General features: G+C 40.6%; 1 protein-coding gene across 2 annotated transcripts in view; it reads left to right on the top strand.

Moving 5' to 3' along the window:
* KIT (KIT proto-oncogene, receptor tyrosine kinase) overlaps nt 1–12,450 on the top strand; it is an 86,429-nt gene extending 73,979 nt beyond the window's left edge. The window contains exons 13-21 of one of the 2 annotated variants that reach the window (XM_006058312.4): nt 5–115; nt 1,456–1,606; nt 3,630–3,721; nt 4,189–4,316; nt 5,337–5,459; nt 8,356–8,467; nt 8,581–8,680; nt 9,028–9,133; nt 10,225–12,450. In XM_006058312.4, the coding sequence (XP_006058374.2) occupies nt 5–115; nt 1,456–1,606; nt 3,630–3,721; nt 4,189–4,316; nt 5,337–5,459; nt 8,356–8,467; nt 8,581–8,680; nt 9,028–9,133; nt 10,225–10,353 (1,052 nt within the window). In that variant the 3' untranslated portion in view covers nt 10,354–12,450. 2 annotated transcript variants of the gene reach the window in all.
* The last annotated feature ends 3,365 nt before the right edge of the window (nt 12,451–15,815 follow it).

The following is a 15,815-nucleotide window of genomic DNA, read 5'->3' as shown; positions in this document are numbered from 1 at the left end:
TTAGCAAGCGCCCATTTAACAGAACGAGAAGCCCTAATGTCTGAACTCAAAGTCTTGAGTTACCTCGGTAATCATATGAATATTGTGAATCTTCTGGGAGCGTGCACCATTGGAGGTAAGGCTGTGGCCAACCTGCCTCTTGTAATTGGTCAAATTATCAAAAGGCGGGAGATTTTGATAGGATTTTTGACAATGCTTGATTATAAGCTCCTTGCAGGATTTTGACCCAAATGGTTAACCTCTTGCTGGATTCCCCCCGACCCCACTGAATGTTAAGAATGTATATTTTCATGTATATAAGAATATATGGGGCTTCTCTGGTGGCTCAGACGATAAAGAATCTGCCTGCAATGCAGGAGACCCAGGTTCATGTGTCTTGTTCTTAAGAATTATATTTTGTGTTTTTCATCATGGGGTAGAACACCCAGGACATACCTAGTTACTGTCGTGTATGTCACACCAGCATTGACCTCTTGAATATCTTGAGAATGTCTCATCTCCTCCAGAAAGCTTTTCTTTTATCTTGCAAGCTTTTATATAGGCTGGATGACTCTTTAGCCACTAAAGAGTTAATGTTTATCTGCATGCTATCATTAAAAATAGGCCTCCAAGCCTACCAGCCCTCAAATCTACACCAAATGAGCAAAGACTTCACTTTGATAGAATAAGAAATTTCCAGTTTTGAAGCATTCATTAGTCCTCCCATCAAGGCTTTCTACGATGTTTGCAGAAAACGTTTTGGTCTAAAGGAACAAAGATGTGTTAAAATGAGCCATTCCTCAAGATCTGGAGAGATCCACGGTCAAGTTGACAGCTTTCTGTAATTTCTTAAAACAGCCCCCATAAATGTTGCTTCACCGACATCATGAATTGTTCATGAGAGATTTTTGCCCGAGTTAATTAGTTGTCTGTTAAATAACTTCAGAGCTATAGTTTTTTAAGCTTTTACAACAGGGAAAGAAAACAAGTTCAACTGATAGAGCCCCGAACACACGTGATGGCCCTCCTTTTCAGGGTTTCTCCCACCTTCCAGTCTCAGCTGGTGGTTCCGATGGTTGGTTTTCCTATTATGCTGCTGTTTGTGCTTATGCTCATCATCATTTCCATAATGACATTACAAAAGGCGTGAAGCCCTCTCTGTAAACAGAAGTGAATCAGAGGACTCACGTAGGAAGCTTGATAACTAATGATGAAAGCTGTAACTCCTGTCTAAAACCAGCAGTCACACCTGACCCCTAATCAGGCAGAAATTCAGGTTACAAAGGTTGTTTAGTTTTACTCCACAGAATCCTGCGTTCTGCTAAGCAATGTTCATAGATAGGATTGTACTCGTACTTGGTAGGCTTAGCATTGACCCTGAATGTGAATGGCCGTGATTGCCACTGAGTATTTTTATGGAAGACTGGATGGTCTGTATATCTTACCTCCCTCTAACTTTCTCTTAAATGCTCATAGGGCCCACCCTGGTCATTACAGAATATTGTTGCTATGGTGATCTTCTGAATTTTTTGAGAAGAAAACGTGATTCATTTATTTGCTCAAAGCAGGAAGATCACGCCGAAGTGGCGCTTTATAAGAACCTTCTTCATTCAAAGGAGTCTTCCTGGTAAGACTGATTTACATAAATAGCTGTTGATAGGCAGTTCATGGGGTCATAAGGGTTTGCAATCAAGGCTGATTCTTTAAAAAAGTGAACTGAGGTACTTTGAGGTGCAAAATCAGAATTATTAAATCATTTAAATGTGATTAACGGTTTAGAAAGTTCAAACTGTTTTTACAGATTCAAATAGTCTTGAACTTAAGTTTTTGTTGATTTTTAAAAATGTATCTTTAGTGTTTTTCTGAACTTTAGTTCTCTTTAGTTGAATGAGTTCTGTACCTGTTTCTCTTAGAATGGTTCTTTCCTGTGTGTCGTTCTCTTTATACTGTTGAGCCAGGGTCCTGTATAATTTCTGTACCTGTTTCTCTTACTGTGTTTTTTTCCTGTGTGTCATTCTCTTTATACTGTTGAGCCAGGGTCCTGTATGATTTTCGTACCTGTTTCTCTTACCGTGGTTCTTTCCTGTGTGTCGTTCTCGTTATACTGTACAATAGGGTCCTATATGCATCTTTAGAGTGAGAGACTGTTTATAGGGAACATGGGAAAGGCTGCCAAGTTGTCACAGTGAATTCCTTTAAAACCTTTAACAGAATGGCAGAGAGCTCCAAACAGCTCTCTGTACCGAGGTTTCTCACCATCTACCTCCGAATTATTTCTGTATTCCTTGCCCTCTCTTTCCTTAACTTAGGTTATCAAGAGGCACAACTACTGTAGCACATTTTTAAAAATTCTGCACCTTATTTTCATCTCTTTTATCCTTGATACCATTCTGAATTTGAATATGTCAAGAGTTTCAAGTTCCTTTAAGAAGAATTGGTGTAGTTTACAATCAGAATAGAATTCTCTGCCATCTTTTGCCTTTTCTTTCTTTTAAGATCCACCATTTAAGATTTTCTAGATTTATGCAGCCCGACAGAATCATATTCATCATGCCTAATCCCTTATACATTTTATCTCTGCAGTTGTGTGATGGGTTTCCTCTTTCCTTTTTATTTACCATATCCCCTGTATTTTGAGAAGGCAAGACTTTGTCTCCTGAACTTAACCCCAGGCCCTGAAGGAGACCTCGGTAAATATGGTTGATGGGCGATTACCTCTTAAAGTGTTTTTCTGTACCTCTGGCTGAAGTTTTAAACCCTAGATGAAGCTTTTTATTTTTTTTTGATCCTGTAAACTTTGAGTGGTGTTAAGAGGCAGTAAAATACAATGTAAGCCAAACCACCTTTGGTTGTTTCTCTAGCACATATGCTCTTTATATGAATAAATGAACCACTTTGCCTTATTTCTAAAACCTTGGCCTCACATATATTTTTTGATTTTCTGAAATAATGGCCTAAATAGTTCAATCCTACGTAGTGTTTTTTGTGCTTTGGGATCCCATATGGGATTGGAACCACCAGCATGCTCTGAAGGAGATTGTTGTCATGGTGTTTCTATGCTAATCAGAAGCAGGAAGTACTAGAAATCTTGAAGACTCTCCAGCCAAATGTTACAGATTCAAGAGGTCCAGATGGTTCAGAAAATCATCCAAATTATTGGTGTTTATCTGAACCAAACTTGGTTTTTTTAAACTATCTTCCATCAGTCGCTATATGTTAACGATCCCTGTCTTCCCCCACTAATAACACATCTCAGGAGCTCTGGTTCTTTGTCTCTTTCTTGTCTCTTTCATCTTCTCTCTCTTGAGGCTAATTTAGAGAGTTTGAAGTGATGTGGGATAATGGTTTTGGTTCTCTGTTTCTCATTAAATCCCTGGTGTCGAGAGATAGGACATTTCTAACCAGAGTCCCCTCTACAGTTGAATACAAAAAAAGGCCATCTAATTCCTAGGGATTGGACCCAAATGTTGAATATTAAAAACTCATATCTTACTGAATAAGATTTTCTTCATTTAAACTTGGCAATACTTTATTTAAATAAATCAGCCTCTTATGTAAAAAAGGGAGTGGAGAGATAGCCTGCCTCTCACATGCTCCCCCATCTCCCATTTTATTTACTCGTGATTTGATGGACGTTTCATTTCTCCCAGCAATGATAGTACTAATGAGTACATGGACATGAAACCTGGAGTTTCTTATGTTGTACCAACCAAGGCAGACAAGAGGAGATCTGCAAGAATAGGTAGGTACCTATCAAACAATAAGAACAACCTCACTGACTCAGAGTTTCTCATATCACCGTGGAATCTAACATCATTCCTGGTAGTAACTGGTTCTTCTTTACAATAGGCTCAGGGTAAGCGGGTATTTGGAGTCAGAGCCTGTGTTATTGTATTCAGATACATATATATGCATCTTGTTGCATATATAACATATGAATATCAAAATACATCAGATACATATAAAAAAATATGAGACTTTTGTGTTCATCCACCATTCTTCTTCCTTAAAGATTTTGTAACTTAGCCCAGGATTGGGAATATTAACTTTGTGATTCAGCACCTTCCTGTCCTTAACACTGGGGAGAGGATTTGCCTGCAAGTTCATATCAATTCCCTGATTACCAGCCCTTGGTGGTGTTGTCACTGTCTTTTACTCTCCTTGTCTTTAAGATTTTAATTGCTAAGAAAATCCTTCTTCTCCTAACAGGTTCATACATAGAAAGAGACGTGACTCCTGCTATCATGGAAGATGATGAGCTGGCCCTGGACCTGGAGGACTTGCTGAGCTTTTCTTACCAGGTGGCAAAAGGCATGGCGTTCCTTGCCTCAAAGAATGTAAGTGGGGGTGATTCTCAGAAGGGTCCTGTCCCTGCCCCCACCACCCCCAAGGAGTATTTAGAGCCATAGTTAGAATGCAGAGTGTCGCTTGAAGTGTGGTAACCAAAAGCAGAGGAAATATAGTTTCTTCATGTTCCAACTGCTGTCTCTTTGAAATTCCTGTTCTCATAAGTTTTAAAGTGCAAGCCTGTCTAAATGAGCTTTCTATGAATATATTTTTTATATGCAATGAATTCATTTAGAATTTGGCTTTTAGGATGTAGGAGCTGCTCTTAGAAAATAAAGAGATGGTTATTTTATCAGCCAAAGGAAAGGGTATCTCTTGTAGTTGCAGTGCTTGATGAAGCATATACTTGAGTCTTTTTGAAGTTAGACTTCAAATATTGCATGTATGGTTTACCAAGTGCTGGGGAAGTAAGGAATCGAGAGAGAGTAATAAACATTTGATCAAAAGGTTGAGGATAGGAAGAGAATGAAGGAACCAAAACAAGAAACATGGTCTCTAGAAGGGTGAGAGGAATTTCTTAGGAAACCAGGCTAACAGAATAGGATGAGGTTACAGATCCTACCCTTAAGTGTCATTGGTGACATTTCCAAACAATTACCAAACTAAAAGAGGATATAGGATGGCTGAAATAAAGAGCCTCTTCCCTTTGTCCTTTGAGGGGGTCAAATTCAAGTTGTAGACATTTTAGAAACTCTTTTTAAAAGGACATATTCAAAGAGAAGCATGTAAAATGAAAGCAGTCCTAAGTGGGGGGGAAAAAGCATTTATTCAAGTTGGTTTTGAAAGCAATTATAGTAATTAAAGTCCTAACAATGTAAAACACAAATTTGAACATCATTCAAAGCGTAATCTAGATATTTATTTTTGGTGCACCAAATAGTTTAAATGTAAAGCAAAACTATTGGCTCTATATAACATAAGCAGCATTCTAGCATTAAATATAGCTTTCACTCTTTAAAAAGTTTAAAATAAATTTAAATGGTTTTCTTTGTCTCCTACTCTTCTAATAGTGTATTCATAGAGACTTGGCAGCCAGAAATATCCTCCTTACTCATGGTCGAATCACAAAGATTTGTGATTTTGGTCTCGCCAGAGACATCAAGAATGATTCTAATTATGTGGTCAAAGGAAACGTGAGTACTCACTCTCTCTTGACAGTCCAACAAAAGATTTTTGTTTCAATTTTTAAAAAATATTGTCTTTTTATGATTTTCATAGTGCAAATCCTACCTTTGCGATATCATGCATTTTAGCAGTCAAATTAAATATACTTTAGCAAAATTCCAATAATAGAATTCCTAATTCTAATTGTGTAATTATGGGGCATGTGAAAGAAACAGAAATAGCCTTAATTTTCATTATAGCTGGAGAATAGCAATGAACTCGATTTTGTTCAAGTGAAACAAATGTGGACCTGAAGGTCACAGCAGGAGAATTTTATTTTGAGATTGAGAGGCTATATGAAAAAGATTAAAATCTAAGATAATGTTCAGAATTAGGTATATAGAATATTGGATCTTAAAATCAAGAGAGCTTCTTAAAGACGTTCATAAGGAATAATTGGCTTATGGAACATAGTGATTTTATTTCAAAGTGCTTTATTTCATTGCCAATTTTCTTTGTTATCATCAGGGCAACCCCTTGGCATTAGAATGCAGCATCTTCACATTTTAAAAGTTGGGGAAACTAAAAGCACAGTGTATTTTAGTGATATTTGTCTGAGATGACACGGATCAGTAGAGGCTGAAACCAGAGCCTATGATTCCCAGAGCAATATCCCATTAGTATGGGAAGCCAGTAGTCCTGAACATATATTTTTCTCCATCTATTTTCCCAGGCTCATAGCTCCAGTCCAGAGCTATTCCTAGAGGTAGCTATTTGTGTGCTTACACATAATGTAATATTTCCTTCTCCATCACTAAGGCGTCTCTGTGGGTGGGCTGTACTAGACTTGGTTTTTGTAGAAATGTTGCTGGGTTTACTTTCTGATGACAGCATGCGTTTCTATAATAATAATTCGCTAAGGCTAGGAGTGTTAATAACACCAAGTCCCCACCATCCTGGTGCACTACTGGAAGGAAGAATGAAAGGTGGTTCTCTATCCAGGCCTTTGAATATTGACAAAAGGCTAATGGGTTCCAGGCCCAGTCTTGCTGAGTTCGAACCTGGTTCTGTCATTTGGTGGGTGTGTCGTATTTGGTAAAGATGACCCCAGCACCTCTGATTTCAAGACACCTTTTATTAATAGATCTCAAGTTAAGAGCCCCTATAAGAACTTTAGCACAAAATCTGGGAGGGGATACTGGAAAGCATTTTTATTTTTTTCCTGCTGACTAAAATAACTGTAAGACCAGAAAAAAATTGTCTTCCCAGTTTTGGGTCCTAAATGGATTATGGGAAGGGTTGATTTAGCTTTCTGTGGTAAATTAAGATCCAAGAATCCAGAAATGTCTCTAAGAGGAATAGTCACAGAAAGTTTGGCTGGATGTTAGTGGAAGGAGTTCAGGATGTGAAGTTCAACTGTTGAATTTAAACTCTGAATCTGCCGCTCACCACCTTGGAATAGTCATAGTCAGCATAAGCCACTACTGTCTTATCAAGTGGTTGGTTGTACAGGATAATTTTTCAGATCCTAGTGTATCAGCCATACCGAACTAAGCACTGGTACCCACATTATCTCATTTAACCCACAAGACAACTCATGGAATTTGAGGTACAATTTTTGCTTTACGGAAGAATATCCTGAGGCTTCTATTACAGATGTATGTGATGTTCCCAGTGTGTTAGTGAGGGATAATTGTGGCTGTATTTGACAGAACACCCAAAAGGAAAGTAAAATAAGGATAGAAGTTGCTGGCCGGGCCTGGTATGGAGGTCCTATACCAGGGAGCAAATTCCTCAACCTTTCCATTTTACACCATTCCTGGTGTGGCCCTTAGCTTCATGGTCCAAGATGGCCTCAAGAAAGCCAGCCAACAGATCCAGCAGGCAAGACAATGGAGGAAGAGACAAGAAAGAAAAGGCCACAGGACACATGCCAACTTCATATTAAGGAAGTTTTCCAAAAGCTGTCATATAATACTTAGTGGCCAAAACCGAGCCACGTGGCTGCACACAGCTATGAAGGAGCTGGGCAATGTAGTCCTTACCCTGGGAGGCCACGTTTCTATTAAGGGATAAGGGTAACTAACCTTCTTTGGTAACTAACCTCTGTGTTACACAAGGCCAGTGGTGGAGCCCAGGTTAGAACCCAGGTATCTGTCTCTGACAACTGTGCTCATAACCACCAGGCTGTACAGACTCAGTGACCCCCATCTTGAAAATGAAGATAGTATTGGGGCTTCCCTGGTGGCTCAGACAGTAAAGAATCTGCCTGCAGTATAGGAGACCAAGGTTCGATCCCTGGGTAGGGAACATCCCCTGGAGAAGGAAATGGCAACCCACTCCAGAAGATAGTATACAGTTGACCATTGCACAAGGCAGGGGTGAATCTCAGTATAAATGAAAGCCAGAACTCCATATCCATGGTTCCTCCACGTCCTTGGATTCGACCAAGCATGGATCATGTAGCATTTATTATTGAAAAATATTCTTGTATAAGTGGACCCATGCAGTTCAGACCCTCATTGTTCAGGGGTCAGCTGTACTGGTGATCCACTTATTTCAGAGGTAGTCAGAAAAAAAGTGAAAATTCATAATTCACAAGAGTTCCCTGCTGGTCCCATGGTTAGGATTCTGGGCTTTCACTGACAAGGCCTGGGTTCAGTCCCTGGTCAGGGCACTGGGGTCCTGCCCACTGCTTGGTATGCATATCCCACTCCACCCCACAAAAGAAAAACCACCCCAAACTAAAATAACCACACATAACATAATCAGTCAGGGTCCTCTGAGGTCATATGGGTAGAAGGTCTTTGTGAGATGCCCATCAAGTTCTCACCCCACCTCTCTATAGGAATATTTTCTATTCAGGTTTTGATTTTTTTTAGCTTTGTGATTAACATTGTTGGATCTTTTGTGCTTCCATTGCAGGCTCGACTCCCTGTGAAGTGGATGGCACCGGAGAGTATTTTCAACTGTGTGTACACATTTGAAAGTGATGTCTGGTCCTATGGGATTTTTCTGTGGGAGCTGTTCTCTTTAGGTAAAGTGAGCCTTGCCAAAGGCACCTTAATCACACTCAGCATCTTCTTTAAGGTGCTACCAGTGCTCTCCTTGCTGATTGTCATGCTGATTTGCAAACTGTTTGTGCCTCAGGAAGCAGCCCCTACCCTGGAATGCCAGTCGATTCTAAGTTCTACAAGATGATCAAGGAAGGTTTCCGAATGCTCAGCCCCGAGCATGCACCTGCGGAAATGTAAGGGCCCAGATGTCCTTCCTTCAGATAACATTTCCTCTTTTGTTTTCCTTTTTTAAAAACAGAAACCCGTATATTGAGGGTTTTCACCAAGCATAGCTTGAAGTGTCATTTGGTTCCTTGTTATGACATCTTGGGCAAATGTTATTTCTGTCACTGAGTTTCATAAAACTTGCTACCAAATAAAGTTTTGGCAGAGTCTCAGTACACACAGTTTTATTTTATACCCATGTCATTCAGTATGTCCAGTTGTGTAACCCTGGAATTATGTTCAAAATTGTTGAATGGCATATACCTGCAGATCAGTTAAGGGCATTGAGGAATGATAATTGGCCCTGGTCTTGCAGGTATGACATCATGAAGACCTGCTGGGATGCTGATCCCTTGAAAAGGCCAACATTTAAGCAGATTGTGCAGCTGATTGAGAAGCAGATCTCAGAGAGCACCAATCATGTGAGTATACTCTAGCCAGGCATAGGACCTCTGTTCTCTTGGTTCCAAAGCATGTCCTCCTTCTCAGGTTCTGGGGGTGAGGACTAAGCTACCCACCCTTTCTCTTCTTTGCTTAGGCTATAAATTGAGTAGGAAAGTGAAGCAATGGAAGCAAGTTCTTTTTGCTTAGCCCCCTACTCTGAGCCAAGGGATATGAGATGAAGAGGGGAAAGAGTAGAGGGCTTGACACTCAGAAGTGTGGGCATAGAAGTTTCCATAAGGATTTGCCACTTTTCCTTCTCTACCCCAAGTGTTGGTCATGGGGCTTTGCATCTTCTCTGTCTCACGTGTCAGGCCATTCAGCCTTTGGAGGGTTGGGGTAAGGCACGTAGAAAAGACAGGTTGTTCTCTGCAGTAAAATAAACCTTCTGCTCAAGTAAATAACCAGAACATGGCAGATAGCTTTCATGGCCACAAACCGTAGAGAATGAAGAGTTGCTTGAAGTTGAGGGATCCCTCCTAGTGATTTGAGAAGCAGGGAGTTCAAAACTCAAATTCATGATTTCTTTTGCTTTTAAGGAGGAATGAGTGATCCTTACTTCGACTCAGATTATTTTTTAAGCTGCTTTTTTCTTCTGGATTGTGCTTGGAGCCATCTTTTCTTAAGATTATACCATTGATACTTTCAGGTTGAAGCTTGCTCTTCTGGGTGTCAAAGCACATTTCAAATTAGACAGCATTTCACACCCAAGTGCTTGGTTCTCAATGGAAGAACCACCAATTTCTTAGTGAATGACATCAGCCATTAGATGGGAATTGGCTACAGAAATTTATGCACCTTTTAAAAAAAGTTAGGTCATTCTCATTCCTGGATGCATTCCAGCAGAAAAGCACATTTTGGACTAGCACTTCTTACGTAATCAGACCATGGGAAAATGAGGGATAAAACAAAGCTTATCCTTGGTCAGTGTGATTCGGTTCTTGGCTGTAAGGTCTTGTCAACCTCCTGGCTGTAAGAATCTTCCTAAGTTATTTGCAGTTCCTAAGCTGCACATGTGCCCCTTTGTTCCTTGTGGGGACTGGCGTATTGACTGTGGATTTATTTTCCTCAGATTTATTCCAACTTAGCAAACTGCAGTCCCCACCGGGAGAACCCCACCGTGGACCATTCTGTGCGCATCAACTCTGTGGGCAGCAGCGCCTCCTCCACGCAGCCTCTGCTTGTCCACGAAGATGTCTGAAGCAGAGTCTGCATCTGGGGGTCTCCTGACAACCCCGACCCCCCTCTCTTTTGGTTTTCACAATGGTTCCTTTGTTTTCCTTCCACTCGAATCCTACTCCAGGGTAGTGGACACCCTGATGTAATCCTGTCTTTATGAGCACCCTTTAGTGACTGATGATTTTTGTCATCAGCTACCATCAAGCTGCCTATGTTCCTAATAGCACACTAGCCCCTGCTAACAAGGAAACTTCAGACTTGTAGAAAGGGAGGGTGGGATGGACTAGACACACTGAGTCCTTCCCAAGGTTTCTCCAATTTCTATCTGAAAAATGTAGTTGATAGTTTTGAGTACATAAGAGTAGTCACCTTCATTCCTCATAATCATCCATGATGGTATGATGATGTAGCAAGACTAGAAGCTGAAACCTTATCCCTTGATGCAGAAAATAGAATGTTATTCAAAGGCCAGAAGCCTATGACTATCTGGGCTCAAGAAATCTAGTATTTCATGCTGGGAGTAAGACACAGGCCATGGAAAAATGTTCTCCAGGCCTGAATAAAGACTGCTGGGCATGAGCCTTCATGCTTCTGACCTGGTTTCTAAATCAAATTCATTAATAGTAGCTGAATTGGAGAGACGGCCTCCCAGCCCACATTTTGTATATACTCATCTATAAATTATATGCATTCACATATTTGAGGGGGGAAAACCCACAAGGTGTAGTTTCTGAATACAATTCTGGCTTGAGTCTGCTGTGTATAGGAATAACTGATGAGCCAGAACAAGTTTGAAGGAAACAGTGCTTTAAAAAAAAAAAAATTATTGCCAAGCACAGTCTTAACAAAAATCTCCTTTTGTAGCCGATGAACTTGCTCTAGAGATTGTCCAGAACAAGCCGACCAGCTTCAGAATGTCATCGTGTTCAGTGGATTTGATGCCGTTTGAAAAAGTGATTCATTGCATGACTCTGGCAGGAGTGACAACCAGTGCTATCTTAGTTTGGATTCTTCTGTAGCCAAAAATAAACTTTAGATTCAGCCTCCATCACAGGCATGTCCTGGACACCTGGCCAGTATCTATATAAGTGTGTATGTGTGCGTGTGTATGTATGCTTGTAGACAAAACATTTTGGGAGTAGTCTTGCCTTGAGCCCAGGAGGGTCCTTCAGCACCGAAGAAGTAGCCTGGCTTTCAGCAGCAGCCCAGCTTTTGTTTCACTTCACCTTGCTGTGTAGAGAAGCTTACCAAAAGCTTACATAGAGGAGTGCTTAAGTCCGTATTTATTTGCAATCCACCTGCACTTAAGGCACTCTGTTACTTATACTCAACATACTGTACCTGTTCCTTAGACCTTGTTAATGCTACTCTCCTACGGAAACATATTTCAGTTCTACCCTTTAGGCTGTAGCCTGGATATTAGTGTTACCTGTTTGTTTGTTTGTTGCCTCTACCCAATTATAAGAGGTCCATGGTTACATGGCAGGGTTTATGTGTTGTCTCGCAAGATTCAGGTATGCTGCCCTCACGGTTTTCCCCTCCTAGGTCTCTTTGCTTTCATTTAGAGAACTGTGGCCATTTATCTGAAAGTAACCATTTGCACTGGAGTTCTATGCTCTCGCACCTTTCCAAAGGTAACAGGTTGGGGCGTTTTGTTGCTAATGTAAGACGTTTTTGCTGTTTGCCACACTTTTGTCTGAAAATTTCCTTTGCATTTCTATTGACTTTGGTTATAGTAAGAAAAGTGGTTGTTAATTGTAGATGTCTAGGTACTTCAGGGGCACTTCACTGAGAGTTTTGTCTTGGATATTCTTGAAAGTTTATATTTTTATAATTTTTTTTTTTTTACATCTGATGTTTCTTTGCAGTAGCTTTATGTTTGAAATTATTTTGTGGCTTTTTTTTGTAAATATTGAAATGTAGCAATAATGTCTTTTGAATATTCCCAATCCCATGAGTCCTTGAAAATATTTTTTATATATACAGTAACTTTATGTGTAAATATGTAAGCGGTGCAAGTTTAAAGGATGTTGATGTTCTATGTGTTTTTTTCCTGATATGTTGTCCAACTGTTCACAGTTCTAAAGAATTCTAATAAAAGTGTAAATATAAAGTCAAATGGAATTTTTATTTTATTATTTCAGAGTCAGTGAAATTAAACTTGAAAGTGTTAAAAGTGTTAAAGTGCATTCACCCTGACATTAGAATGGTTTGTACCTAGTATGTGTAAGGTGAGGTTTCCCAGATGGCTCATAAGTAAAGAACCCACCTGCCAATGCGGGAGATGCAGGAGACTTGGGTTCGATCCCTGGGTCAGGAAGATCCCCTGGAGAAGGAAATGGCAACCCACTCCAATATTCTTGCCTGAAAAATCCTGTGGACAGAGGAGCCTGGTGGTCACAAAAAGTCAGACATAACCTTGCGACTGAGCACATGCACATATGCGTGTGTGTAAAGTGTGTAAAGTACATGCAAGCCTATCAGATCACTAGGATTTGTATACTTAAAGATTTGAAAAACATTTATTAAGAATTTGTATATGCTGTGTTTTTTCATTTTATTTTTACAGCCCAGGATCTCCATTTAAATTGAAAAGTAATATAGAAAACCTTGCTAGGATGATTATTAAGTTGATTCATGTGAAATGACCCATCTTGGTTAGCAGCAATTTTATGTGGTTCAATCTGATATAACTAGCTTGTTTCCTCCTGAAAGAGATTGTCTAAAAATTAATATGAACAGTGAAGTAATTCACAAGGTTGACATGAGGAATCTTGAGAAAATGGTTTGTATTCTTGTTGGCTTAGATTTTGAACATCCATCCTGAGATGTTCGCGCCCCACCTTTTAGTCTTTATTCTCACTTGTTTCTGGGGCAAAATTGTATCATTTGCTTGGAGGGAGGTGACTTGTATTATTTAATTCAGTATGTTTTGTGACTGGCGCATCCTTTGTATTCAGGAGGGCTGTCCAGACCAGTGAACCCTGCATAGAGCCTAAGAGTTATTCCAGCTTAAAATACTCACCCTGAACCACAAAATTATATTAAAAATGAGGTAAGCACACCAGATGCCATCAGTTTTTATTTTCTTTACTGTCATGGCGTCTACTCCTGCAGAAGTAACTCCTGAAAGGAGAGTGAAGAGGGGTTAAAGGTGACCTGTAATGAAGAGGAATCCTTTTAAAGTCTTGAGGGGGAGTGGTGTGACCAGAAACATATCAATAATCAATGAAAAATAGACCCACATTTCAGTTAAGCATTTTCCATTATTGTATTACAGACAAGAATGAATGCTAATTGACCACAAAACAGGAAAATCCTTTATACATATTTTCAGTGTCATTTAGACTTTTCCTGTATGTGCACTCTCGAGTTAGAAGCAGTCCAGAGCCCCTGTTGTATTAGTCTAGGTGTTTCCTTCACTGACCCAGCTTTAATCAAGTAGATGCTTGGTGTCAACGTTCTGGGTTCAAAGGTGCCAGCCTTGTCCCGACCTCTTACTGCTCTGTGACACTGAACAGATGAGCTCTTGAAATCTCATCTCCCATAACAGTGGTGACTGCCTCATTATACTCAGTTGAAGTCTGTTCATATGCCTATTACATAAATAGCACTCAAAAATGGTAACTTTTGTCATTAGGCTGATTAGGCTCCTTAAGAAGGAAGAAGATGCTCTTGTACCAACTACCAACGTAACCCAGCAGGTACCCCACATAGAACTCTGGTCAGAAATGTGCTTCTAGCTACTGTCTTCCTCTAAAATGCAAACAAAACTGTACTAGTTTGCCGTGAAACTTGACTTTGCTAGAGAGATGTCTCTGTTTTATTAAAATTTTATTAAAATCACCAGGAATTCAAGGCTCTTATTTTGCTCCAGCCTTCCCTCCATTCTTCTCTCATGTTACCATAGACTCATAAACGTGCCCCACACTTGTGTTTCCATTCATTCCGACTTCATGTTGTCTCTTCTCTCCCAGCAAGCCCCCAGCTTTCAAGACCGGGCAAATAATCGCATTGCAAGTTGCCTCTGAATCCCCATGACACTTGGTACCCATCCTTTTTTATTTGCTCTTACAATCTATTCTGCCTGGTACTATAATTATTTTGATTCTTGTGTTAGCTCCTCCCCACCTGTACTATATTCAGTGTTAGAATTAGCATACCTATATGGGCTAAGGTCTCTGATTTCACAGGTTATCATTCACTTGTTAAAATATTTAATTAGACACTCCAGAGGTTAAATTGCTTGAGAAGTTGCTAGGAGTGAAGACTAGCCCAAGTTCACTCAGTGGTCTGTGGAGTCTCTGCACCTCCACGGTGACAAGTACCTGGTCTTAACATGCTGGCCTCTCCCCATCTGTGTTCGTGTAGTCATCCCTGTTCTATCACAGCACTCTGTCCCATGGAGATGCCTTAGTCTCAGCTTCTCTAGGAAGCCTGTACTTGTCAGTGGGAGTTAGCCTAAGGAGAGATTCACCCGTCACCCTTAAATGATCACCACATTTCAAGATTTCTTGAGAAACAGGTGTTCTCAGATGCTCCTGAGGCTTCTAGCACAATATTTCATGAGTGATTAATCTTTTTTGAATGAATAATTAAACATTCCATCAGCACAGAGTAAGGGAGAGCTGTCTGGGAGGAAATGGGTCTTGGAAAGATGGGAAATATACATTTACCCAGACCAGCACCTTGGAAAGGCAGCTTCATTTCATCCTAGGGCTGAGGCTTTGGGGAGAAGAGAGAAGGGAAACTAAGAAACTTCTTTCTGGCAGCCTCACCGAGGAACACCCAGCTGCCTTGTGGGAAAGAGGAGAAGAGAAATAGAGAAAAGGAGGGCTTGGGTAGCTGGGGCAGGTTTGGGGAAGAAGGGAAAGAGACAGAAGTTCTCTTTCTTGTGCAGTGTGGAGGCTACAAAGACCCTCCTGGGCTGGAGGTACAGAAATAAGACAGGAGAGCTACACCCTAGACTTGAACTTGGGAGGGCCCAGTAGGGCCAGCCTCTCCATGAAGAAACCCTGCACACGTACTCCCAGGAGGGGCCTTGGGACCAGCCTGGCTAGTACCAGCTGGGCAGCCTTCCAGTGGATACCTGTAAAGGAAAGTGTATTAGTCTGTTACACCTGCCATAATGATGTTTAACAAACTGGGAGGCTGAAACAACAGACATTCATTGTCTTCTGGAGGCTAGAAGTCCTAGATCAGGGTGTTGGCAGGGTTGGGCTGATTCCTTCTGAAGGTTGTCCATCTGTTTCTTGCCTGTCACCTGGCTCCCTGTGGTTCACTAGCCATCGATGGCGTTCCTTGGCTTGTAGATCTCTATTTTCTTCACGTGGTGTTCTCCCTGTGTGTGTGTATGTATGTCCAATTTCCTCTTTCTTTGAGAATGGCAGTCATGTTGGGTTAGCCAACTCTATTCTGGTATGACCTCATCTTAACTAAGTATGTCCGCAATGGTCTTATTTCCAGTAGGGTCAATTTTGACAT

The sequence above is a fragment of the Bubalus bubalis genome, chromosome 7 (genome assembly GCF_019923935.1).
Source record: "Bubalus bubalis isolate 160015118507 breed Murrah chromosome 7, NDDB_SH_1, whole genome shotgun sequence".
Lineage (NCBI taxonomy): Eukaryota > Metazoa > Chordata > Mammalia > Artiodactyla > Bovidae > Bubalus > Bubalus bubalis.
The sequence above is the reverse complement of the archived record's forward strand: the minus strand, read 5'-3'. Positions and strand labels throughout refer to the sequence as shown.